Here is a 22,956-nt window from a genome sequence, read left to right on the forward strand (position 1 = left end):
TCGAATGAGCGCGTACCACGCCCGCCAAATGTACATACTGTATGTGTGTGGGCTGGTGAATACGTATCTTCCCACACACGCTCTGATGGAGTCGGGGATCTGGCATGCGTACGATCCTAGGCTTCAAGGGCCCCTGTTGCTGACGGGCGAGTACTTCCACACAAAATACATGTCGTCCTGGGGGAGCAATTCTCTTCCTACTCGTACGGTTTTCTACACAGATCTTCATGAGTCGGTCTCCTCCTGTTGAGTTTAATCTATCAAGTGGGTGCTTATTATGTATCCTCCTGCTGCGATCGTGGCCCTGATCGCGGACCGGGATGACACGGAGGAAGTCCTGATCCAGGCGGCGTCGTCTCGCGTGTCTGCTTGCTACTGCAACGGTAGAACGGGACAGTGACAATCCACTCGTGAAAGGTCCTCTTTTGCTCCCTGGCGGGGATTTTGAGGTAGATGAATCTTACATCTGTGTGCCATGTCAGGTGCCGCTAGTTGCGTCTGTCTAATGCGCGGCTAGGGCGATACGACTACGTAGCCGCACTTACATTTCTAGTCGCCTATGTATTATTAAAGAATGCAAAGATTCGCCGTTAACGTGAGGATAGTGGTCGATAGCAGCTAATACTGCCGGCACATACCTCTAAGTAGACTAAAAGGTGAAACTCGATTGAGCAAAAAGCCGCACAACCTGGCCCACCACATGGGCCAGCAAAACGCGCCGTTGCATGATGGAAGTGGTCGATACCTCTGTATCATGTGCCGCCAAAAGCGTGGGCGGAAAGAACACGCTGTAATTCTTACATACCGGGCTGGCTGTCAGGGAAAAGAAACAAACCCCACAGGGCCCTTTGACCCTGTTAGCCCTTCATCAGCCAGCACCACCAGTCAGGCCCCTTTGACCGGCCACCACACAGCCACCCACAAACCCCCCGTCCCAACCACCCTGGCAGCAATCAAGCAGCAAGCAGAAGCAGAAGCAACTATGATTCGCATGCTGCATCGCGTAGAGGTGGGCAATCTTTGCCTGATGCCTGCCTGTAAGACCTCAAATGATGAGGAGCCGTGTGTTTTTTTAATTAAAGAGCTTGGGTCTGGACTCGAACCTCGGCGTCGGCGTCACCCATCATCAATGGACCCCTTGCAACGGCATCGGAACCAGCACGCGCGCAGCAGGGAGAGGCACTATTGAATCAATTCACCCTTGTATTGTGGAAGACGGAGTGTAGGCTCATGCTAAAACTCTAACGATCGACCCGCGACAATCACGGTGATTTCAATCCTGGGCCCGGCCAGGATGCAATGCTGGGAAGGGAGGGAGTTTGTATGATTTGGTTTCCGCTTTCGAGCTAATAGCGAAATATCAATCGGCCTTCCAGGCTCTCCGCGTCCCTCTTTCGGGCCTTGTCTCTTTGGTGCTGCCCTTTCTTATTTCGCGAATCCCACCCCACGACAGATCGGGAATGACTTCAGGTAAGAGATTGCTAGAAATGATGATCCCAGTCGCGCCTTGCATGAGTGGGAAACAAGCTCCCGTTCGGGGAACATGAAAATAAAAGTGGCGATGAGGGATTGCAATGCTGGTAAAAAAGACGCACGCCCATTTTGCCAGGCCCTGAGGATGAGGGAGGAGGCCTGCGCGGCCTCTACTATTACTACGGCTACAACATACAAAACAATAGTACAGTGCTTACCCAGCTTGCCAGGCAGAGCGCGGGAATGCAGCTGTGCGGACCAGCAAGGCGGGCCCGGGAAGATCAGTGTTTCCTGTGTGTGGAAAGAGTCCGAGAGGCGAGGACCACCCCTCGACGATGCCGCCCTGAAGCGCGCTCACGCACGCATCGTTTTCCCGACTGCCTCCCCCTCGGCCTGCCAGAACGGCAAATTAACCTAGAGGGGACATGGACATGTCGCCCACAGCAAGGACGACACCATCTTGCATGAACGCCTGGTCGATGCCAGCTCCTCCCTCTGCCTGGCCCTGCCTGCTGCCTGTCTTCCTGGGCTGGCTTGCCTGCTTGCATAATCATAATACAGCCCGTTATACCTACAGCCCGCAGGAAGGCTCTCCCCGATCCATGCTATGCGGAACGATCCAGTCCCAGAAACAGGATGGGATGACCTGCACGCGCTCTCCATGTCCATGTATGTAGGCTAGTGTCCACAGTCATGTATTCGCTTGCATGTAGAGATATGTAGGAATATATTGACATACGCAACAAAGTGGGATATACAGAAGCACGAAGGGTGCAGAAGTGCGGGTGCTGCTGCACGCAAGCCGTCAAGCAAGCATCAGGTCTGCACGAGCACTCGTCAACAGGTGGTCTCGCCTCAACGCCTCAGTACCGTACCACTTGCATGGGGGTGGGATGAGGTGCTAATAGCGAATAGGGGAAGAGACAAGAAGAAGTAGAAGAGCGTGTCTGTCTGTCTGTCTAGGTATCAATTGTCTTGCTTGCTGCGTTTCTCTCTTCTGGGTTACGCCCCCCCCCCCCCCCCCCCCCACGAATGATTGATGATTTACACGTCTGCCACACGATTCAACCCTTAGCAAGTGCAGTTATTGGAGGAGGGGGTGTCGACGTGACAAGCAAATCAAAGAAAGGATATTAGGTTATTAGACGGCAACCTCGAAAAACCCGCCTCCCCAGCGCAGAACCCAAAGATGCAAGTCACAACATTGAAAGACATCATCATACTGTCTGATGTTCTAGGTCGACGGGATTCCACAGTTCCCGGGGAGGGGGGCATAAGGGAATGACAGCAGCAGCCCCCTTCTGCAAAAGCAGACGACCGCCGTAACGAGACGCAATGCGGGGAGGTGGGAGGTGGGAAGTGGGATGGTATGGTATGTATCGTTGATGTATGTATGTAGGAGGAGGGGGGAGCCCAGAAATAGAAAACCTGCAGCAAGTGACCACGACTACATACCCCCTGTACATACCTACCTACATACATGCTGCTGTCGCTATCGATCCGTGGTGCAGCGCGGTATCTACATCATCCATCAAGCTAGCTAGCCTGTATGTATGTATGTATGTAAGATACTATAGTACAGTAGCTTCGATTCTTACAGGCAAGTAAGTGTGGTGGAGGGTATTGCTGGGAGCCGTTTCGTTCCGGTCAGCATGCAAATAGTCCATGGCCGTCTTCCGAATCCACTCAATGATGTGGCCGCCGGTCTCTGGGTTGCCAGCTGTCTTACATAAGACTTCCATCCCACCCATTACGCACCCACGTAAGAAAGACAGAAATGATCGAGAGGAAGTTGCTTGGTGTGCGATCCTGTCTCATATCTTACTTAGCCCCCCCTGTAAGCCGCGCTATACTGCCAGAAAATATATTATAGCTTATTTATCATGGCATATGTCAGATGCTGTAAGTGGGCACGCAGGGCAGGCAAATGGAATGGCAAGCCCTTTGAAGTGAGTGAATGGATTCTCGGATACCCGATTGGACCCTCGGCTGGAGCTTCCTCTCTCTCGCGTTGGAAATATGGGCGAGGCAAAGCCCGAGTCTCGAACGCCGGCAGCTCCCAGAGAAACATTTGATGATTTGCCACGGTGCTCTTATTCGTGTTCCGGTTGATGGACTGCCAATGCCCCTGAGGCGGAGCTCGAATCCAGGCCATGCTCAACGTCTTTCCGTGGGGCGCATTCGAATATTGTCTAGGTCAGATGCAGGTATGTAGTAGTATAGCCTCGAAGTGTATAGAAGGACATGACATGAGACCAGTGTGGCCATGCAAGAGAGATATTGGATTACCACGGGTAACTGAAAGATACGCATACATGTACAATGCTGCTGAGACCGTGACTTGCATTGGGCGGTACGAACGAGTCTGTTCGCGCCCGCCGCACATCCAGCTTTCACCCAACCCCGCTACTAGGTTACATAAAATGCCAATTGGATTATTTAATGCACATCTCATCACGTGGTGTCGCGCTTGAATCGCGCCAGTCTAATCGATATCCCGTCGCTTTGTCGAGGTGGCGGACGTCGATCGTCATTGTTGATTACTCTAGCTTAGGTATATTTGAGGTCGTAGATTCTCAATTTCACCAACCAATCATTAATTCCTCAGTACAAGGAAAACGTTTCAGTGGGTTGACATATCTGCACTTTTAGATGGTGGTTAGATCGTAAGGCGAAGTCGACCAATGGTACCTCTCATGGACATCCTTGTCAATTATCAGCAAGCATACATGGTTATTGCCCACCAAAAAGCAAGCAGACAGAAAGCGCCATTATCACGAACAACCCATTAATATTCCCGACGGCCATGGATGATAGGAGGGATGCCGGGACGGTGCCACCACCAGTGCTACCACAATCGGCAAGCGCAACAGGGAAGCCGAAAACGTCCGCCGGGGTGATGGGCGGAACAGCAGCAGTAGCAGCAACGGTGGTGTCGCCCACCAAGGCGGCCCAGCCTCAGTTCGGGGCCGTGTTCGACCCGTGGAACTCCTCCTCATCCGGCCACCAGCACGCCGAGAACCGCCTGGGCGCCAGCACGGGCTGGCGCGACTCCGTCAACGCGAAGCTGCACTCGCAGTTCCGCGGCGATGCGCGGCGCATGTCCGATGCCGTCAGCGCCGGGGCCAGGGACTGGGACCCCAAGCTCCAGGCAGTGGTGCCCCCGGAGCTGCGGGCCAGGGCGCGCTGCTCGGTCGCGGACATGCTGGCGAAGCCCGGCACCATGCAGCGGAGCCTATCGTCGTTGTCTTCTTCATCTACTTCTACAACGTCACCATCCACTTCTTCTCCTGGGATAGGGGTCGCCACTACCGGTACCGCGAATAGGGGAGGCCAGGATTGGACGTCAACGGCGATGAAGGGAGAAGGGGGGAGGTCGGCGGAGTCTGCTTGGCGAACCGACGATGGGGACAAGGGCGTATCTCCGGTCCAAGAACAGGGACCCGGACGGCTCTTCGACGGTGTTGTGGTTTATGTCAACGGGTGCACTCACCCGCAAATTTCGGATCACAAGCTGAAGCACGTCCTGGCGGAGCACGGCGGCCGCTTGTCATCGCATCTTGGCCGCAAGCAGGTCACACATGTCATATTGGGCCGCCCGGCGGGTGGTGGCGGGGGCGGTGCTGGTGGTGGGCTGGCCGGCAGCAAACTACAGAAGGAGATACAGAAGACAGGGGGTGCAGCGGTAAAGTTTGTAGGCGTCGAATGGTGCGTATCCAATCTGTCTATCCCACTACAATTTGACTTCCTCTTTTCTTCCCCTTACCCCCTTTGCAAGCGGCTGATTACATCTAGGATCTTGGAGAGCATCAGAGCTGGCAAGAGACTACCAGAGGCGAGGTTCAGCAACCTCAAGGTTGCGTCGAAGGGCCAACAGAGCGTTTTCGGACTATTCTCGAAGCCAACGCCGCTGCCCCCTGTTCACACGGCCGAATCCTGCATGGATAGCTCAGGGGTTGGCTCATATCCAACCTCTCTGGCACCACTAGGGGATGAACCTCCGCCTAGTGCGCAGAGAAACTGAGCACGATTTACGACTGTATGATACATGAGATACATTCACGGATTTGGAGGACTGGACTGGCATTGCATTGCATTGGGCTTCACTGGGGCTGCATGGATCAGGTAGAAGCCAGGTACTACGGCTGCATATACACGGGGGTTTGTAGCTCGCGACTGTTGTCGCCGAGCGGTGTTGAGGATCTGGTCATGGAGGTATATCATTAGATCGAGGTTTAATTCACCGGTTAGAGGGTCGATGGCTACGACCTGGGCCGAAAAGAGAACACGCGGCCTTCTGTGTTAGCCATTACAGAGGCTGTGAGTGGCTGAGAGCAGGCTATTGCCCTATCGTCATCTCATTGTGACGTGCTTATGTACCCCGGAATAGAACTAGCTTGTTCGTATTCGAAGGAAACTGGAAGCCTCCTGGGCCGGCTGACAAGGAATAGCTCTCAAGCTGCTGCCCATGTTCCTTGTGCTGTGCAACTACTTCATCGTTGCCGATGGTACTTCGTGTCCTGTAGACAGGGAGTGCCCTAGAGTATCAAGTTTCATTACAAGCACCTCCACGAGGCTAGACCTTGGTGAAGCTAGGACAGCGGCCAGCCCTTATTCAAGATTTGTTGAGATGTTGCTAGGAATAATGACCCCTGTGTGACCGGCCGGTCAAAGCATACTGTCTAGAGACAGTATAGATTTGGTTCGTGAGGCATCAACAAGAGATACTACCGCCTGCATATGCTTCTAGAAGCTCTATCTATGCGCATCTTCCTTGCAAGTTGCGACGACAGCAGCAACGGAGCTAGCAGAGCCGCATTACCCGGCGTGAAGCATGGAGCAGAGAATCCGGGGGACGCTTTTGTTCCTTAGGCATGCATCTAAGGTTTTGCGATTGACGTAAATAGAATTGCGGCCTCTTTTCAGAATAAGTCAGCCCATGGAGAGTTTTGGCATCTCAGGGGGAGGCTTCCTTCCTTCCTACGTCGGCCAGCTTTGGATTGATCCTGCCGACGAAAGAAACCTTCGAGGATCGGGCTTTTTCATTTTGTTTTCCGTTTTCTTGTTCTAAGCTTCCCGCAACCTGCATAATGTCTGCGTATAATTCGACTGATGTCGGACTAAGATCTGTTTGGTACGGGCGCGTGAGCGTTTTAGAGTGTTGATGCAGCTTCCCCCCCTTTTCTTCTTCCTCCACTCCCGCCCCTTTATCACCGCCATACCAGAGCTAGAAACGGACGACCAGCAGGGAAAAGCATACCGACTATACCCGAAAATACCACCCACCACCGCATCTGATGAGGCAAGGTTTCGTGACGTAAAGGTAGGTCGGAAAAGACGACGACACGAACCACCGACTTTGTTGAGTTCTGTCAAGTCGACAGGACCAGCGGCCCTTTTGGTTTCTCACTCACGCCCCGGTCCGACCCCTCCCCCTGACCCGGTTAGACTTCGTTCTGTCTTTTTGTTTTCTTTCTTTGTCTACCTGCACTTAATTGCTCCACGCCACAGTTGTTTCCCAGTTTTCCTCGGATGCCGGCCAGCCCCCGTCCGGCGTTCATCATCGTTCAGCCCCCTTATTTCTGACTCGACTGTCAAATGTTATTGTGGTGGTCACGCAACTACTTAAAAGCCTGCCTGCCCCTGGGGAGAAGGATCAGGAGAACCTAACCCCCTCCCGAGCAGTGCTACCAGGGGATAGATGCGTACACACCATGTTAGCATAGCGAGAGAAATAAATATATAAACGATATTGATTGTGGACACTGTACTGTACCTTGCCATGCCAGACTTGCAAAGGGTGTCCAGTACGTATGCCTAAGTTTGTCACCTAGGCTTACATGGCATTGGCGAAGTGAAATAGGGATTTCCATCCGATGTTTAACCAAACCGTTGTGCCTTGGCTGCTGCCCATGCACTCGAAGAGAGCGAACGGTGCTCGGCCATATGCAGAGAGGCCTTTACCTATTATATCGATGGCCGACTAGATATGGCCATTACAACGTGAAGTTGCAACCCGAGACAGTATATGAACCACGGAGAGTTTAGATATCAAGTAAAAATGGGTATCATTCGTAACGACTACTCTGTTCTAAACCGCTGGACTTGGTTGCCACAGCCTCACTACTCACAAGCAACGATTAGCCAACCTATCAACCGCTCTCACCACAGTGCATCATGTGTGATGAATGCCGCCCAGGAACTCCCCGGATCATACAGCGCATACTAGATGGCTTCAACCTGAATATGAGCGAGAGGGGCGATGATTTACCGGGCGTAAATGCCCAACCCTAGCTCTTCCGTCAGGAGCCTCCTCTTCTAGAACCTCCTCTTCTTCATCGCTTTGCTGTCCCATGCTGCCCTCCCCAGCATGAGACACGCTCTCAGCGGGTTCGGGCGTACTGTACTACTTCGCGTCCTCCTCGTCTTCCTCATCGCTTGTAGCTTCGATGTTAGCCTTCTTCGACTTTTTCAGCTTGTCGCTGTCCTTGGAGGGCTTCGCGGCTGACGTAGACGCAGCAGGCGCACTACTTGAAGACGGGTCCGTGACAGCGTGTCCCTTGGCTGCTAACTCGGCATTGACCTCTGTTGTTGCCTTCATAAGATTATTCCACTGGTCGAGAGTAAGAGAGATGCCCTGTTTCGTGGGTGTTAGCTCTTGGATACGTAGGCATGAGCAAGCAAGCGCTGCTAAAGGAGTCGAATGTCTCGTCTTACCTTCTTGCCAGGCTTCATTTCGCCGGCGGCATCTGTGTAGTACTCACGGACGGAAATTAGGGGCTTGCTCTTAAACTCGGATATGACGACGCGACGGGTCGCAGTAAGCTGGAACGGATCACGTTAAGATTAGTATTTCTTGAAATCAGACCAGACAATACATGTCCTGCCGACTTACAGGCCAGAACGAGTTGCCCTCGGTATCCTTATCCACTCCACCTTCGGTTACATCCGCATTCTTGCCAGTCTTGACTTTCTTAGTGGTCTTGGTAGGCTTCGCGACCTCGGCCTCACTGTCGCTGTCATCGTCACGCCGCGAGCGTTTGGCGTTCTTGTAGCCTGACATGGTCGCGGTCGTGGCTTTGATAGTATACCTTTATTTGGACAAGGATGAGATTGATAACAGCTTCGTTGTTGCCGTTATTGATGTTTTTGTTATTGTACGTGTGTTGTTACGTTGCGTTGTTGGATGGATTGTCGAGCTTCCATTAATTAATGGTGGGGAGCTTCCGTAAGTAGACAGAGAGGATGACGCGTGGGGATTCGGAAGCTCTAACGCGTCTTCTGGGGCTTCTGGGGGTGAGGGAAGCTTGGAAAGGTGGGAACAGCAGTGGTCGTTGCTTGAAAACAGGCGATTCTAGGCGTGCTGGTATGGGTCTGGCTGGGGCCTGGGGCTCCTTTGCAGGCATGTATGTACCGAATTTCTTTTCATTCAACTGCATTGTCATGTAATAAGGACCTGTTGCATGCGATACCTGCAAGCAGTGCATTGCTTCAGGGGTCCAATCGAGTAGGTAAAGTAAATAGTTTTTCGTCGAATCCTCTGTGTCAACAATTTTCTTGTTCCCCTTTCAATTTATAGTCTTATTCATCTATTACTGTCACCGAGTCCCCCTCCCCTCTATTTTCCCACGCAGCCACGGGTAGATCAGATCCTCCTCGCGGGGCAATGACGAGATCGTGAAACCAAAAGATGGGCTTTGCTGCATCGATGGTAGTGGTTTCTCGACACGAGTCCGGGAAAGGGGTTTCAATAAGGGGGAAACCACGTTTTACTATCGGATCATCTCATCGGGGAATTATGGCAGGGTGGGGGATGGATGCCATTTCGATCTCCTTTCCCAGGACCAAGGCTCGTTCGGGCCTAGCGACGCCCTGCAACCCACAGGGTGACAGCGCTGAGAATGCTAGCACCCCTTGCTTAGTGTAATTATAGCCGCATTTCCTAATTGATTGCCGCGTCACTGGCGTAGCATTGGCCCATCTCTTGTGTCTTGGGCCCGGCGATTCGATTCCCATCCTGTCTTCGAAACGTGCACAGAATCAAGTCTCCGTGCCTTTCTTGCTGCTCAGACTTCCTGCTCGGATTCCCAGAGTCTCGGCCGTCTTCCTCTCGCTCTCCTCCCTTTCTCCATCCTTCAAAGACCGACCAACCTGCTTTCTACGTGATTGCGACGACAACTCTAATACCATTCACGACCCGGGGTCATGTCCTATTGGTTAGGGAGAGCTTACGATGGGTGTTTCCGACGAGTTTTCCTCTACAAATACAAGTCCAAGTGATGCGCAGTACAAAATGGACGCGGCCGCACCACCTGCAGACGCAACTACATTCCCAAAGAACAAAGCACAAGCGATGAATGGTGCCGCGACCGAGACGACCAAGACTTCGAACCCGAATCCGTCGGTGGCGCCGGCTTCCGTCAAAAAAGATGACGATGATGTTATGACCCAGATTTTTACCTTTCTCTCGACAGCAACACCCACAACGCTGGGAGGGGTCGCCACGGGACTTGCCGCAGCCACTTATCTAGTGCTTGGCCAAGTCGGCCTTGTCGTGATCGGCGCATTCTCAGGCATCGTGGTATTTGTTGCATGGGAAGCGAAGCATCCCGAAGTCTCACGGGCTGTCCGTGGGGAGAAGGGGTACGACATCTTAGACCGGTTGTTCGAAACCAGATCCCAATTGGCGATGGCGAAATCGGACCAAAATGACGAAACCGACTTCCAGTCACTGGCCCGGAGCTTCGATGACTTCCAGCCCGAGACTCGAGAGGCTCTCGAGGAGCTCGTAAACGCCGTCGTTCGCGATTACATCGATTACTGGTACAATCCCATTGTGCCAAGCGATAACTCGTTCCCTCTTTCTGTACGGAAAGTGTTGACATCGTTTGTGCTGTCTGTATCGAATCAGTTGTCTCGCAAAAGGCCAGCAGACGCATTTGTCGATTTCCTCACTCATACTTGTTCCATCATCATAGTCTTCTTCTCCGAGATGACATCGGCCTATGCCTCGGTTTCCGCCGAGAACAGGTCGTGCGCCTCCGATACCATGTATAGCTACCTTGCATCCAACACAGAATCCCCTTTGGCGAACTTGCTCAACACCCACCAACAGGCAGGGAAGCTCAAGATGGTCGCCGAAGATCTGTTGAGCTTCTTGGACCGGCCGACATACGACTGCGACCCTGCCAGGATCTTCCTTCGAGAAATACTTGCCACGGTAGTACTCGAGGGGACGCTTCAGACATGTTCAAAGGCAGAGTGGATCAACGGGTGGATTGTGTACCTCTTAGAGTCGGGCGATACCGATCTGTCCCATGCCATCGACGAGGCCATGCAGGACCAGAAGGCCTTCTCGGACATAGACGGCAATTTTGGCAGTATTAGTCTTTCCAAAGGCAATAGAAACAGTTATGAAATGGACCGGCAACGCCGCAAGGAGCAAGTTCACCAGAAAAAGCTCTCGAGGGCAGACGAGGAGATGGAGCGGGCCATGGAGGAAATGAAGAGGCTGAATGAGATGATTGCCCAAGCTGACAAGGCCAGAGAGTCAACTTCTTCAGAAAGGGAAAGGGAATCCGAGACAGCCGGTCGACTGAACGACGTTATCAAAGAAAATGCAAAGGAACTGGACCTCGAAGTTGACCAGAAGGTCATTGATTCCGCGAAAAGAGCAGTACAACAACCATTGCCGAGCCAGGGTAAATCGCCGAAGGAACCAGCGACAGAGAAGGTCCCCAGTCATCAAAGTCTCCCCCAGTCACCAACCACCCCAGGAACCGCGGATTTGTCGTCGCAGAATTCTTCACCGTCTCAGAACCGCGCAGTTGAAGCGCACCGTCGCTTTACTAGCTTCGACCAGATAGTTCCACCAAGTCGTGATGAGCCTGATGAGGAGAGCCCCAGTGGGCCGCCGCCGCCATTGACTCTTCTAAATGCCATCATCACTGTCCACGACGAACCTGGCACAACCAAACTACGAAACAAACCGACTTGGGAATATCTAGTGCAGATAGAACCTGCTGCAGTACAGCATTCTGGCTGGATGACGATGAAATCGTATGCGCACTTTGAGGCGCTCCACGAGAGTATTCGGCGACTCGCCACCATCTCAGGCGCCAATGCCTTCCTTGAAGCACACGCAACATTTCCTAACTGGAAGATACACACCCGGTCTTCACTTCGTGGAGATATAGAGCGATATATGCGTGCTGCCTGTGCCGAGAAGGCTTTGGCAGAATCCGAGTCGATGAAGAAATTCCTCGAAAAGGATCAAGAAGTACGACAAGCCCTAAACCGTGGCTTCTCCTTCGAATCAATGGGCAAAGGCATGCTTGGCGTCATACAGAATGCCCCCAAGGGCGCCCTTGATGGAGGTAAAGGCATAGTCGGAGGTGTGACTGGTGTTCTAGGGAATATTGGTATAGGTCAACGCAAGTCGCCGAACCCAGCTCAAGCTGCTCGAGAACCTCCGCCGGTCAAGACAAATGGTATCAACCCTGCTACTCGTCCTCTTTCATTGTCCGCTCTTCCTAAGATGGAGGCGGTATCCCCTATGAGGTCGCGTGACAGTCTGGACAGCCAACGATCTTCTGTTATCGCGACTCAGCCGGGCAAGATGCCGCCAATGGACAGGAGGCCGAGCGCAGTAGTAGACACGGAACAAGAAGGCCTGCAGCCAGCGCGGGCTGATCGGTGGGAGCGAAAGTCGCTGAGTGCTGCAAGCAGTGCAATGCATAGCCGGGCGTCAAGCACGGCGGCGTTGCGATCACCTTCGGAAATGAGCCTCAGCAACATGAAATTGCCGCCTCCGCCGCATGAAATTGCCGACGATTATGACTCTCCTAATGAAACGCGCCAGAGTAGCGACACCCAATCGAGGTTGAATGATGCCCCCTTGTCTCCCTTCACGGCCCTCTCTTCCCCCACAAGGTCGTTCAACTCGCAGCAGCCCGAGAGGCCTTCCCAGCCTAGTATTTCTGTGAAGCGTCCACGGAAGGAATTCTCACCACTTTCAGAGCAAGAAACGCGTGTGGCAGTAGAGCTGTTGTTCGCTGTTATCAATGAGCTGTATACTCTGTCTTCTGCCTGGAACATTCGCAGGACGCTGTTGACAGCTGCAAAATCCTTCCTGGTTCGCCCAGGGAATCCATCGCTAGTTTCGATACAGGCGCTTCTCCAGGATAACGTCCTCGATACGAACACGTCTGATTCGGGCATTGCGGCACATTTGAAGAAGATCCGGGAGAATTCTTTGCCCACGGAAGAAGAGCGCAAGGCCTGGCCCGCTGAGCTCACTACTGAAGAGAAAGAGGAACTCAGGGTCAAGGCAAGAAAGCTGTTCATCCAGAGCAGCGTTCCTGCTGCCCTGATGGGCATCATGGGTCAATCGGCCACCAGCGAGGCACTGGGTCGGCTATTCGATTGTCTACAAATCGAGGAGGTCTCGCGTGGCCTCTTCTTCGGAATAATACTTCAAGCTGTGCGAGTCATTACACATTAAACGACTATAATCATGGTGTTTCAGGGTCCTTGACCGATTGGAAGGCCCGGAATTCTGCTTGGAACATTCATAGAACCAATTTTCGGCGACAACAAGCGGTTTGTTTTCGCGGCTTTGCAGAATCAATATCCCAAAGAGCTTGGGGTGACGAACGATTATACGACCTATCATCACTTACGTTGGGCAGACCACAAACTACGAAACAGCAGCATATGAGGCAGAGATGAAGCGCAAAGTATGGACCACGGTACGGGATTGCGGAAATGTATATACATTATATAACCCATAATTATGAGACCGCCGCGAGTCGGCAGGATGCTATTTATCCCCAGACGCCAGCACTTGAGAATCATCATCATGAACGCGCATCAGTTGTCGGTCAATATTACGAGAGAGACTGGGGGTGTTCAGTTTGGAGAAACCCGGACTTGATTTGGTGTTACATGCGCCTCTCGAGCACTCGAAGGTAGGATAAATAAGAAGGACCGGGGAAGCGATGGGGATAAAACCGCTTTTTGACCAGAGCGGAGGTTCCCTGGACAGCAGTACAGCATCACTCGACACCTGGATCTCCTATCAAAGGAATGCATGGCTATACCACGCCTACGGCAAGGCTGTGATACCGGGTGCGTGACAATCAGGCACTCAGCTTCGCTTACAGACTTGATTACGACGAGTCTTCGCCCTTATAAGCACAACAATATCCAATGGGGGTCGGGATGAAGAGTATCTAAGTAATTAACTATGCCCAGCCAGAGCCGCCACAACCGTCAGTAAAGCCCCCAGCACCAAAGGCGACCTTGTTATTCTTGAAGCAGCGGTTATTCACAAAGATGGGTGTGCGAAAGGTGGACTTCCACTCCATACCCTGGTCGTCGGGCTTGTCAAAATAGTCAAACTTCCATTTTGTGACACCCTCGCCCAGACACCCCTTTGCTTTGGGCAACAAAGTATCCTGGCCGTAATCCGAACTGCTCCAACCAGCACCTATAAGTAGAGTGTCAGAGACCTTTTCGCCAGTACTAGCTCACCGGAAGGCGTCGCGACTTACCATATATGACGTAGTCACTATAAAAGACATGGTAGCTGCCGTCGCAGCTCCCGTAAGTCTTTTTGATGGGAGGCCAGGGGCGGTTGTTCCGTTTGATATTAACCGAATACCTATATTCGCCGCGTTTCCAAGTGCCCCCGAACTTCCAGTTCATGGGATTCTCGGGGTCGTTGCCATCGCAGGAGTTAATGATCCTCTCCATGCTCTCGACGCACTCGTCGTGGTTGAACTCGCTGGCGAACCCAGTGGTCTCAATTAGGAACTCGTGCTCGTCGGGCGTCCCCTCGTGGAACGTGCGGCTGTCCCTCCACGCCGTCTGCCCGCCGCCCGGCGCCTCGACCTCGTCGCAGTACGTCTTGTAGTTCTCGTTCAGGCGGTCCGCCGAGGCGTACCCCTTGCGGCCCTCCTTCTGCCAGCACTTGAACTCGTCCGTGACGGTGCAGACCTGCGGGTCGAGGCCGAGCACCTCGGCGCGCAGGTCGATGGCCCGCGAGATGGCGAAGGACGCGATGGCGTTGTGCCCGGCCTCGTTGGGGTGGAAGATGCGGCCGAAGTAGTCGGGCAGGAACCAGCCGACGTTGGGGAGATAGGGGTAGGGGTCGCCGGGGCAGCCGGGTGTGGCAGGCGCTCGCTCGTCCAGGGCGTGGAGAGCTTCGGCAGCGGGGTTTGCGGAGTTCCAGAGTGAAGAGCGATAGACGGCCCTGTGGACGCCGTTGGCGTCGAGATCCCTGTCGGGCAGGGGCGGCAGGGTCGCGCGTATGGCTTCGCGCTGCTCTTGGGTGGGTGGGACAGATGTGTCCCACTCGCCGACGAGATCACCGTCCACGGTGCCGTCTACGTCTACGACGACTGTCTCGTCTCCGCTGGCGGATCGCTTCTTCTTGATCGGGAACTTCCAGAGGGACTTGCGAGTGTCTGGCTTGAAGAAGAGCAAATCCGGCTGTTTGTCGTCTGGGTAGGTGCCCGAGGATGACGGGTCGCACATTTGGCCGCTGAAGCCGTCGATGCCCCAGAGATCCCAGTTGGCGAACCCGATCTTGTACTTGACCTCGTCCGCGACATCGTGCACCACATCGCGCAGTGCATCGTTCAGCGCGGTCGTCAGTTCGTTGAACTTCTTACGACGGTCCACTGTCAACGGCAAGGGCCCGGGCTTGTCCTGGAGGTAGCGATACCAGTAGAACGGGGCCCAGTCCTGCTTGGTAGCGCAGTCCTCGTTCTCTTCGTTGAAGAAGCGCGCGTAGCCGTTGTAAACGACGACGCCATCCTTGGCCATTTTGCTGTCGAGGGCCTTGAGAATCTGCTTGACATTGTCTTTCACCATACTGTCGAGGTTCTCCTGGGCCTTGTCGAGAATGGCAGTGCAGGTGGCCTCGCCGTCAAACGCCAGGATGACGCAGCTCTTGATGATGTCAGAGAGGCACAGGTCGTTGCCGCCGGCCGTCAGCGTCAGGAGGTCGATGTTGTCTTTCAACGCCACGGCCTGGTCGTAGATTTTGCCCGTCTGGTCGCCGAAGCAGGCCGGATATTGGAAGTCTTCTATCTCGGACCCGACGAACTCCTTCATGAGGACCGGGTACGACTGGTCGTACCGCGAGCACCACCAGGAGTCTAGGTCGAAGAGACCGCCGAGTCTGGCACCGGAACCAACGCCAGCCGTGTAGCTGTCGCCAATGGCTGCGAAGCGCTGCACCCACGTGAAGGCCGTTGGATCCTCAAGAGAGTCTCGCCTCCGGAGCTCCTGAGGAACCATGACAGATGGGAGGTACGGGCTGGAGGCATTTCGAGGAATGACATGTGCCACAGCTAAGTCCACAAACAGCAAAAGCGGCGTGAAACCGCTGGCTGCAGATAACAGCATCGCGAAAGGAGGTTTATGAGAATGCCGAACGAGCGAGTGGCTAAGAGAGCGTAAAGCTCAACGAGGTGCGAGAGGAACAGCCTTGAGGCAATGGCACATCGAGGAGACACTGTTCTGCGACTGAGACCTTGGAGTGCCTGAGAAGTATGTAGGCTTGCCAGTCACTCAGCTGTGCGGCCGGACATCTTCAACCCGGGCGTCACGTTCCGCTCTCACCTCAACATGCCATGTCTTGAGCATCCCCTTATCCATCACACAGAGCCTAGCCGGATTAGAAGACCATGGCCGGAGCTAGGTGAAGCTGACAATATGCTGACCCTCAGCTGCGAGTGCATGGTGGATAGTGTGTGTAGTGGGTTTGTTTGATATCTTGGCGGCTGACATTGTATTATACAGACAGGTATCGGTACATTGGACCCCTGGAAACAAGGTGTTGACGCCTGCATAAGTAAATGATTGCTTTTTCTATATCCCGGAAAAGTCCCAGATACCCTTACCCTATCCATACTTATGCTTTTTACCATCGATTAATTGGCATCCCGCGCCATGCCGCATCCCGCCCTCAGCATCACCTGAGCAATTTGATCACAAGCAACTCCGCCATCATCGTCTGTTCTTAGATCAATATCAAGATACGATGGAGCAAGCTCTAGACTTTTGTGGAATGGCATGCATGCTGCCTTCAGCCCAGTCTGAACCTGGCAGTCCTAAATATAGCATTCGGCAATAACTCCGAATCTGTTGGTCTTGTCAGGATCAATAAAATCGGGCCGCCGGCTTGTTCTGCAAAGAGCAACTATCGCAGTCTTACATGCATAGGATCACCTGAAGAGTCAGCATTAAGGCACTGCTCGGAGATTGGTCACAACTATACCCACACAGCATCAACTATAGTCTGTCTGCTTGGTCTACATGCCCCGGTTCCTTATTCGGGCTCTTGCTCTTGCTCTCCCCTCCTCCTTTCCGCTGTGCCAGTTCGAGCTTCCCGTTTCTCTCCTGCTAGCAGAGCTCTTTTGCCTTTGCTTGTTGGAACTCCTATCAGGCTCACCCGAAGTCATTGCTTCGACTGCTACTTGGTTATCGACACCTTATTTTGACCATGGCGTTCTCTAGAAGCATGCTCAAGCCCAAGGGCTCCAAGACCTCATCTACTGCATTCATTTTTTTCCTGTTGCCCAGTCTATTACTGCAGGCTGCCTTTGCTCAGAAGGGCGAGAAATGAAACCGCGGTACGGTCAAGCCAGCTGAGAGCCTTTGCAATTGAGACGGGCATCCAAGCAGCAGAAGACCAACCAGACTACATCTGCGATAAGTCTACTCCGTGTAAACTAGGATGCTGTGGTTCAATGTAATACCCCTACCCCTCTCTTTTCCGCCCCTAGACGTACGCACGCACATTTTATCAATGGAGCAGCTGACCAGCTTTCAAGAGATCCAACAACCGGCAAAGGTGTCTGCGGCATGGGCCCGAAATTCTGTGGCGAGGGCTGTATCTCGTCTTGCGGCGAGAAGTCCGAGTGCAACCCGGGCTGGGGCATGCAGTGGTCCAATGCGAGTACCTGCCCGCTCAACGTCTGCTGCTCTGACTACGGCTTCTGTGGCACGACCGAGCTCTTCTGTAACGGCAAGACGGTGGCGAGCCCGCAGTGCCCAGGCGGGACCAGCGCCGACCAGAAGCTCATCGGATACTACGAGGGCTGGAACTTGGCGAGACCTTGCGGAAGTAAGTCTTGGTGTTTTGCTTCGTTTTTCATCGTGCCCTGATAGGAGCGTAGAGCACGAATACTGACTAACGCTGCCCCTAGCCATGAAACCGGAAGACATTCCTCTAGGATGGTACACCCATATCAACTTTGCGTTCGCGCTGGTGAATCCCACCACGTTCCGCATTGATCCCATGGACGCCAACACGGCATCTCTCTACAAGCGTGTCACAGCACTGAAAGAGAAGCAAACCGACCTCAAGGTCTGGATCGCCATCGGTGGCTGGGCAATGAATGACCCCGGCCCCTACCGCACCACCTTTTCCGATTTGGCCGCGAGCGAGTCGAAGCGTGAGCAACCCGCTTTTCTACTTCAAACCCAGCTGGGCAGTGATGATTGCGTATGAGCTAACCCTTCATTGTGATAGAGGACGCATTCTTCGAGTCACTACTCACATTTATGCAGCAGAACGGGTTTGACGGCGTAGATCTTGACTGGGAGTACCCAGTAGCCGACGACCGCGGTGGTGTGCCGGCCGACTTTGACCACTACCCCAACTTCCTGAAGAGATTGAGGGATAGACTGAACGCATCTGGCAAAGAGTATGGCCTGTCCATCACTCTGCCTGCATCCTATTGGTACCTTCGCGGCTTCGATCTCCAGAAGATGGAACCTCATCTTGACTGGTTCAACATCATGACATACGATATACGTATGTACCGTCTTCCATCTATCTTCCATCTCCAACAATCTCATGTATGTGTCCAAACCTTGCTAACACAGCCCCGGGCGCGCATAGACGGCGTTTGGGACAGCACCGTCCACTCCATCGGCCCGTACGCCTACGCGCACACGAACCTGACCGAGATCCAGCTGGGCCTCGAGTTGCTGTGGCGCAACAACATCAACCCGGGCCGCGTCGTCATGGGCCTGGGCTTCTACGGGCGCTCCTTCACCATGAAGGACCCGGCCTGCATGCACGCAGGCTGCGAGTTCAGCGACGGCGCCCACGGCGGCGAGTGCACGGGGACCCCGGGCGTGCTCTCGGCGGCCGAGATCGTCAAGATCATCGACGGCGGCGCCGCCGTCGCCTTCGACGAGGCCGCGGCCGTCAAGATCGTCACGTGGGACGGCGACCAGTGGGTCAGCTGGGACGACGCCGAGACGCTCAAGATCAAGCTGGACTACGCGAACCAGCGGTGCCTGGGAGGGTGAGTTGTTCTCCATCCTCTGTTTACTCTTAACTTGGCCGTCTCCTTTTCTAACCAGTCTGGCAGTACTATGGTGTGGGCAATCGACCTGGACGACGGCACACTGCTCAATGCTTTGGGCGGCGTCTCGTCAAAGTCAAAGAAGCGTATTCTCAAGGACATACCCGACCCCCTGCCGGACTTTGAGTCGCCGTGGCCAAAAGATGAAAAGGATGAGTTGTAATGAAGAGGTTACAAACAGCTTTTGTGAGTGATGATATTCTGAGGCTAGAGCAGAATAGGTATATCTATAGGTTCATTTAGTCTAATCATCAATTGAGTAAAATGTTGAAGATTTCCCAGCGCCGGATTATATATGGAGCTGCACTGCCTAATACTTGCAAATGAGTGCCTCATTTTGAAACACTTTGTATCTCTGCTGGCGCATCACCAAGTTACATCCTCGCAGAAGGCGGATTTCCAACGAGTTATACGAGTATTTTAATTACTAGAAAAAATCTTCAACGAAACTAGCCAGCCAAAATGAGAATTAATACCCCAACATTGCGTCTCCGCCCCCTTTCCCCATCTCACTCCCCCAGAGGAAAGGTCCTGCATCTACGCTACAACTCAAGATACACAGCCCGCATCAGGGTCTTTGCCCTTGACGGATTTGAACTTGTTGAAGAACTGGCTGCTCTTGCTGCTGAGCAGCTTCCCAATCGACTTCTTGGGCGCGCTGTACATCTTGCGCAGGCCCTCGACGTCGAGCGAGCTAGGCTTCGTCACGGGCTTGATGACCTCGCCGCCCGGCTTGGTGAGCAGGATGGCCTCGCCCGTCCCGTCGCCCGCGCCGCCGTTGCCGGCCGTGCTGGGGTAGATCATGATGGAGGTCCAGTCGGGCTCCTTCTTCTTGTCGAACTGCGTGCCCGCCAGGACGGGCAGGTAGTTGAGGCCGCCGGCGAACTCCCAGTCGGCCGCGATCTTGCGCTCGGTGCACAGCTTGCGCTTCTGCACGGCCTTTTCCGCCACCGTCAGGATCGTGCTCGCCTCGATGCGGGCCACGGCGGCGTCGTAGTCGGACAGCCGCTCGCAGAAGAAGCTGCCCTCGCCGAAGAAGTACTTGTCGCGCGCCTCGCCGCTCCAGCCCTCGGCCCACCAGTCCGGGTTCTGGTGCTCGTGGTGGAAGCCCCACGCGTGGCCCATCTCGTGCGCGAAGTTGGCCACGATGTTGCGGTGGCCCATGGCCAGCACATCGCTGAGCACCATCCTAGGGCCTAGCTTCACGAATGTGTTGGCCGGGTTGCTAGCCGTGAGCTGGGGGCCCATTCCGGGTGTCGTCGCCATGTTCTGAACCCCGGTACCGGCGTACATGACAAGCAGGAAGCTTCCCCGGTTGTCACGGCTGCTGCACCATGCTCTGTCGTCCACGACGTCCCATTTGAACCAATTGTTGTTGTCGTCAAGCCCCTTGTCTCTCCAGAGCCCGCGTGCTTCGTCCAGAGGGCCACGCAGGATTTGCTCGGTGGTTTGGGATCCGTACGTTTCCTGCTCAAAACACACCTTGATGTTGCCTTGAGGCCACAGGCGCAGCTCAATACCGTTCTCTTCGATGCCGAACCAGCGCTTGTGAATCGACTGGGAGCTACCGTTGTGATAGTGATATTGGGCATTGGGCAGTGAGTCGGGCCCGCTGACGCTGCGACTCTTGATCACGTCGCTGCCATTGCCGTAGACTTCAAAGGCCAGGTCGCGCGCCTGGATGCTTTCGTGATGGACGGTGCGCGCGTACTTGATGTTGGACTCCCAAGCACGGCTTCCTGCGTTTACGCCCGAGGCTCCTAGAGCAACGACGGTCACGGCTGAAACTAGGGGAGCTAACATCTCTGCTGATGCAACGGACAGAGTGAACGAGAGAATCGGCGGAAAAAGTTGATGTATCACGGGAGGGACAAGATGGAGTGTCTGTTCGTGCTCCAGATGATGTACGGCCTGGTGAGCAGTAGTTTGAGAGCCCCCCTCTACCAACCCAGACAGCACAAGCAAGTATAACCACCTAAAAATAGACTCGATGCCTTTACAACATCTCACCACGGAAATTACAGCTGAACGGTGGATTACACCGATAATAATCCCGTCGCCGCACCCCGGAAAGTCAGCCGCAGGTTGACCGTACTGGTCCCTGACATGGATAATATGCCTGCCACGCGGAACGGGCATAGCGTGCTGCAAGCCGTAAGCTGCCAAGGGAACTAGGCCAGTCTCCAGAACGGGGAATTCGCTTGATCCAGCCTTGTGGGGCTTTCCTATACAACTTAATATAGTAAGACTTTCTTTTAGGTTCAATATTGGACAAGGGATCGTGACCCTTAGCCGTCGACCGATAAGAACAACATCAGATGACCAGCAAAAGAGACCGCGGCGGGCAGGTCTCACGTAGTACGAAAGTGGAACAATATGCAGACTTGTGATTATGTCGGAAGAGTCCTGCAATGCGAGCAACGCACATGAACCATTGCTAGCGCTGAAAAGTTCCGTTGTCGTCGGGCCCGTCCTCGGCCTGGGAATCGACTCCTTGGGGACTTCCCATCGCCCCTGATTTTGGCCTCTGTTCTTGCGATTTCTCTCCTGCTCGTTCAAGTCTCCTCTCTGTACGTTCTTGGTCGCCTCAACCCGTCTTTCAGACTTACTGAGCGACACCATACGCAAGTGAAAGATGTTGTCGCTAAAATCTGCCGTTGTGTTTGGGGCGTCATGGCTCGTTCAGAGCGTAGGGGCTCAAGACTCGTCGCCATCGGGGCCGACGATGCCCAACATAGCCCCGAACTGCAACAAGTTCTGGACAGTTCTCGAGGGGTCCGGCGACTCATGCTGGTCTGTCACGCAGAAGTTCGGCATCACTCTGGACCAGTTTTACACCTGGAACCCAGAGGTGACGGACGACTGCGGTACCAACTTCTGGGTTGGTGAATCGTATTGCGTCGGTATCGACCCCAACAAAGCGACGACGAAGTCTTCCTCGTCCACTGTCCCAAGAACGAGCACCAGCAGCCAAAGCAGCACGGCATCAAGCAGTTCCCTCCCAACCAGCGTGCCGTCCAACACGGAGCCTTATACCTCCAACTTTCCCATCACGAACTGGTCCATCACCCCGACTACCATGGAGTCGAGCTTCCCACCGCAACGAACGCAGGCGGGACAACCTTTGAAATGCAACAACTGGTACTTGGTGACCCCAGCTGATACATGTGAAACGATCGTGTCAACCGACTCGTGGCTGACACTCGAGAATCTGTAAGCCCCCCTGCGCACTCGTGTCCTCACTTACACGACACGTCGGTATTCTAACATTCGGGTAGACATGCCTGGAACCCGACGCTCGACGCCGACTGTTCAGGGTTATACGCCGGCTGGTGGCTCTGTATCGGTGTCCCAACAACCTCGACGGAAGAGTTTGGCTGGACCGCGACCGATGTACCAGCCAATGTGCCTACATTCGCGGGCAACTACACCTTCACAACGCTCCCCGAAGTCGACTCCACCTTCATCGCCGAGCCCACGCAGACAGGCATTGTCAGCGGTTGCCTATCATACTACAAAGCCCAGGACGGCGACACCTGCCGTAGCATTGTAGATGGGCACTACCTAATACAGGAGGACTTCTTGGCGATGAACCCAGCTCTAAATGGCAACTGTGATGGCATGTGGCTGAATTACTACTACTGTGTCGTCGGACCCAGTGGTATCACTGCCATGCCACCTACTGCTACGTCACCACCGGCCACGGTCCCGTCGGGCCAGGATCCCAAGTGCCAGCACTGGTACCAGCGTGATGGCGAGTCGTGCACTGACATCGTCGCCATGTTCGGCGCCTTTTCACTTTCGGACTTCCTCTCTTGGAACCCGAGTATCGGAGGCGTGTCTTGTAGTGGAATAAGCGATGGCGCTTGGTACTGCGTCGGCATCCCCGGTAAGCCGACGACGAGAGACCACGCCGTTGCCGGCTACGACCCAGCCGCTGACGCCCACCCAGAGCGGCATGGTAACTGGATGTACCAAGCTATGGCTCGTCTCTTCGTCAGTATTCTCCCCCTCGCTGCAGAAATTGAGTAGAGGTACTAACCCGGCTCAAACTCTAGTGCCGATACATGTAGTTCCATCATCTTGGCGAACG

General features: G+C 54.1%; 7 protein-coding genes across 7 annotated transcripts; 5 read left to right on the top strand and 2 right to left on the bottom strand.

Moving 5' to 3' along the window:
• Positions 1–4,279: 4,279 nt before the first annotated feature.
• PG994_010511 (uncharacterized protein) lies at positions 4,280–5,497 on the top strand (the record flags this gene model as incomplete). The annotated part of the gene is made up of 1 exon (XM_066861920.1): positions 4,280–5,497. The coding sequence occupies one exon, from the start codon at positions 4,280–4,282 to the stop codon at positions 5,495–5,497; it is 1,218 nt and encodes a 405-aa protein (XP_066711030.1).
• A 2,382-nt stretch (positions 5,498–7,879) lies between these two features.
• Positions 7,880–8,536, bottom strand: PG994_010512 (transcriptional Coactivator p15; the record flags this gene model as incomplete). Its single annotated transcript, XM_066861921.1, has 3 exons — positions 7,880–8,110; positions 8,191–8,298; positions 8,369–8,536. The coding sequence occupies 3 exons, from the start codon at positions 8,534–8,536 to the stop codon at positions 7,880–7,882; spliced, it is 507 nt and encodes a 168-aa protein (XP_066711031.1).
• A 1,230-nt stretch (positions 8,537–9,766) lies between these two features.
• Positions 9,767–12,976, top strand: PG994_010513 (uncharacterized protein; the record flags this gene model as incomplete). Its single annotated transcript, XM_066861922.1, has 1 exon — positions 9,767–12,976. The coding sequence occupies one exon, from the start codon at positions 9,767–9,769 to the stop codon at positions 12,974–12,976; it is 3,210 nt and encodes a 1,069-aa protein (XP_066711032.1).
• A 742-nt stretch (positions 12,977–13,718) lies between these two features.
• Positions 13,719–15,780, bottom strand: PG994_010514 (uncharacterized protein; the record flags this gene model as incomplete). The annotated part of the gene is made up of 2 exons (XM_066861923.1): positions 13,719–13,963; positions 14,028–15,780. The coding sequence occupies 2 exons, from the start codon at positions 15,778–15,780 to the stop codon at positions 13,719–13,721; spliced, it is 1,998 nt and encodes a 665-aa protein (XP_066711033.1).
• Positions 15,781–17,349: 1,569 nt separating this feature from the next.
• On the top strand, positions 17,350–19,026 carry PG994_010515 (chitinase; the record flags this gene model as incomplete). Its single annotated transcript, XM_066861924.1, has 4 exons — positions 17,350–17,611; positions 17,694–17,992; positions 18,058–18,803; positions 18,870–19,026. 4 exons carry the CDS (start codon positions 17,350–17,352, stop codon positions 19,024–19,026), a joined length of 1,464 nt encoding a protein of 487 aa, XP_066711034.1.
• Positions 19,027–19,325: 299 nt separating this feature from the next.
• PG994_010516 (uncharacterized protein) lies at positions 19,326–20,063 on the top strand (the record flags this gene model as incomplete). Its single annotated transcript, XM_066861925.1, has 1 exon — positions 19,326–20,063. The coding sequence occupies one exon, from the start codon at positions 19,326–19,328 to the stop codon at positions 20,061–20,063; it is 738 nt and encodes a 245-aa protein (XP_066711035.1).
• A 1,525-nt stretch (positions 20,064–21,588) lies between these two features.
• PG994_010517 (uncharacterized protein) lies at positions 21,589–22,895 on the top strand (the record flags this gene model as incomplete). The annotated part of the gene is made up of 2 exons (XM_066861926.1): positions 21,589–22,076; positions 22,142–22,895. 2 exons carry the CDS (start codon positions 21,589–21,591, stop codon positions 22,893–22,895), a joined length of 1,242 nt encoding a protein of 413 aa, XP_066711036.1.
• Between the last annotated feature and the right edge of the window lie 61 nt (positions 22,896–22,956).

This window comes from Apiospora phragmitis (assembly GCF_038363925.1).
Source record: "Apiospora phragmitis strain CBS 135458 chromosome Unknown utg000010l:1.0-9815664.0:1.0-9183399.0, whole genome shotgun sequence".
Lineage (NCBI taxonomy): Eukaryota > Fungi > Ascomycota > Sordariomycetes > Amphisphaeriales > Apiosporaceae > Apiospora > Apiospora phragmitis.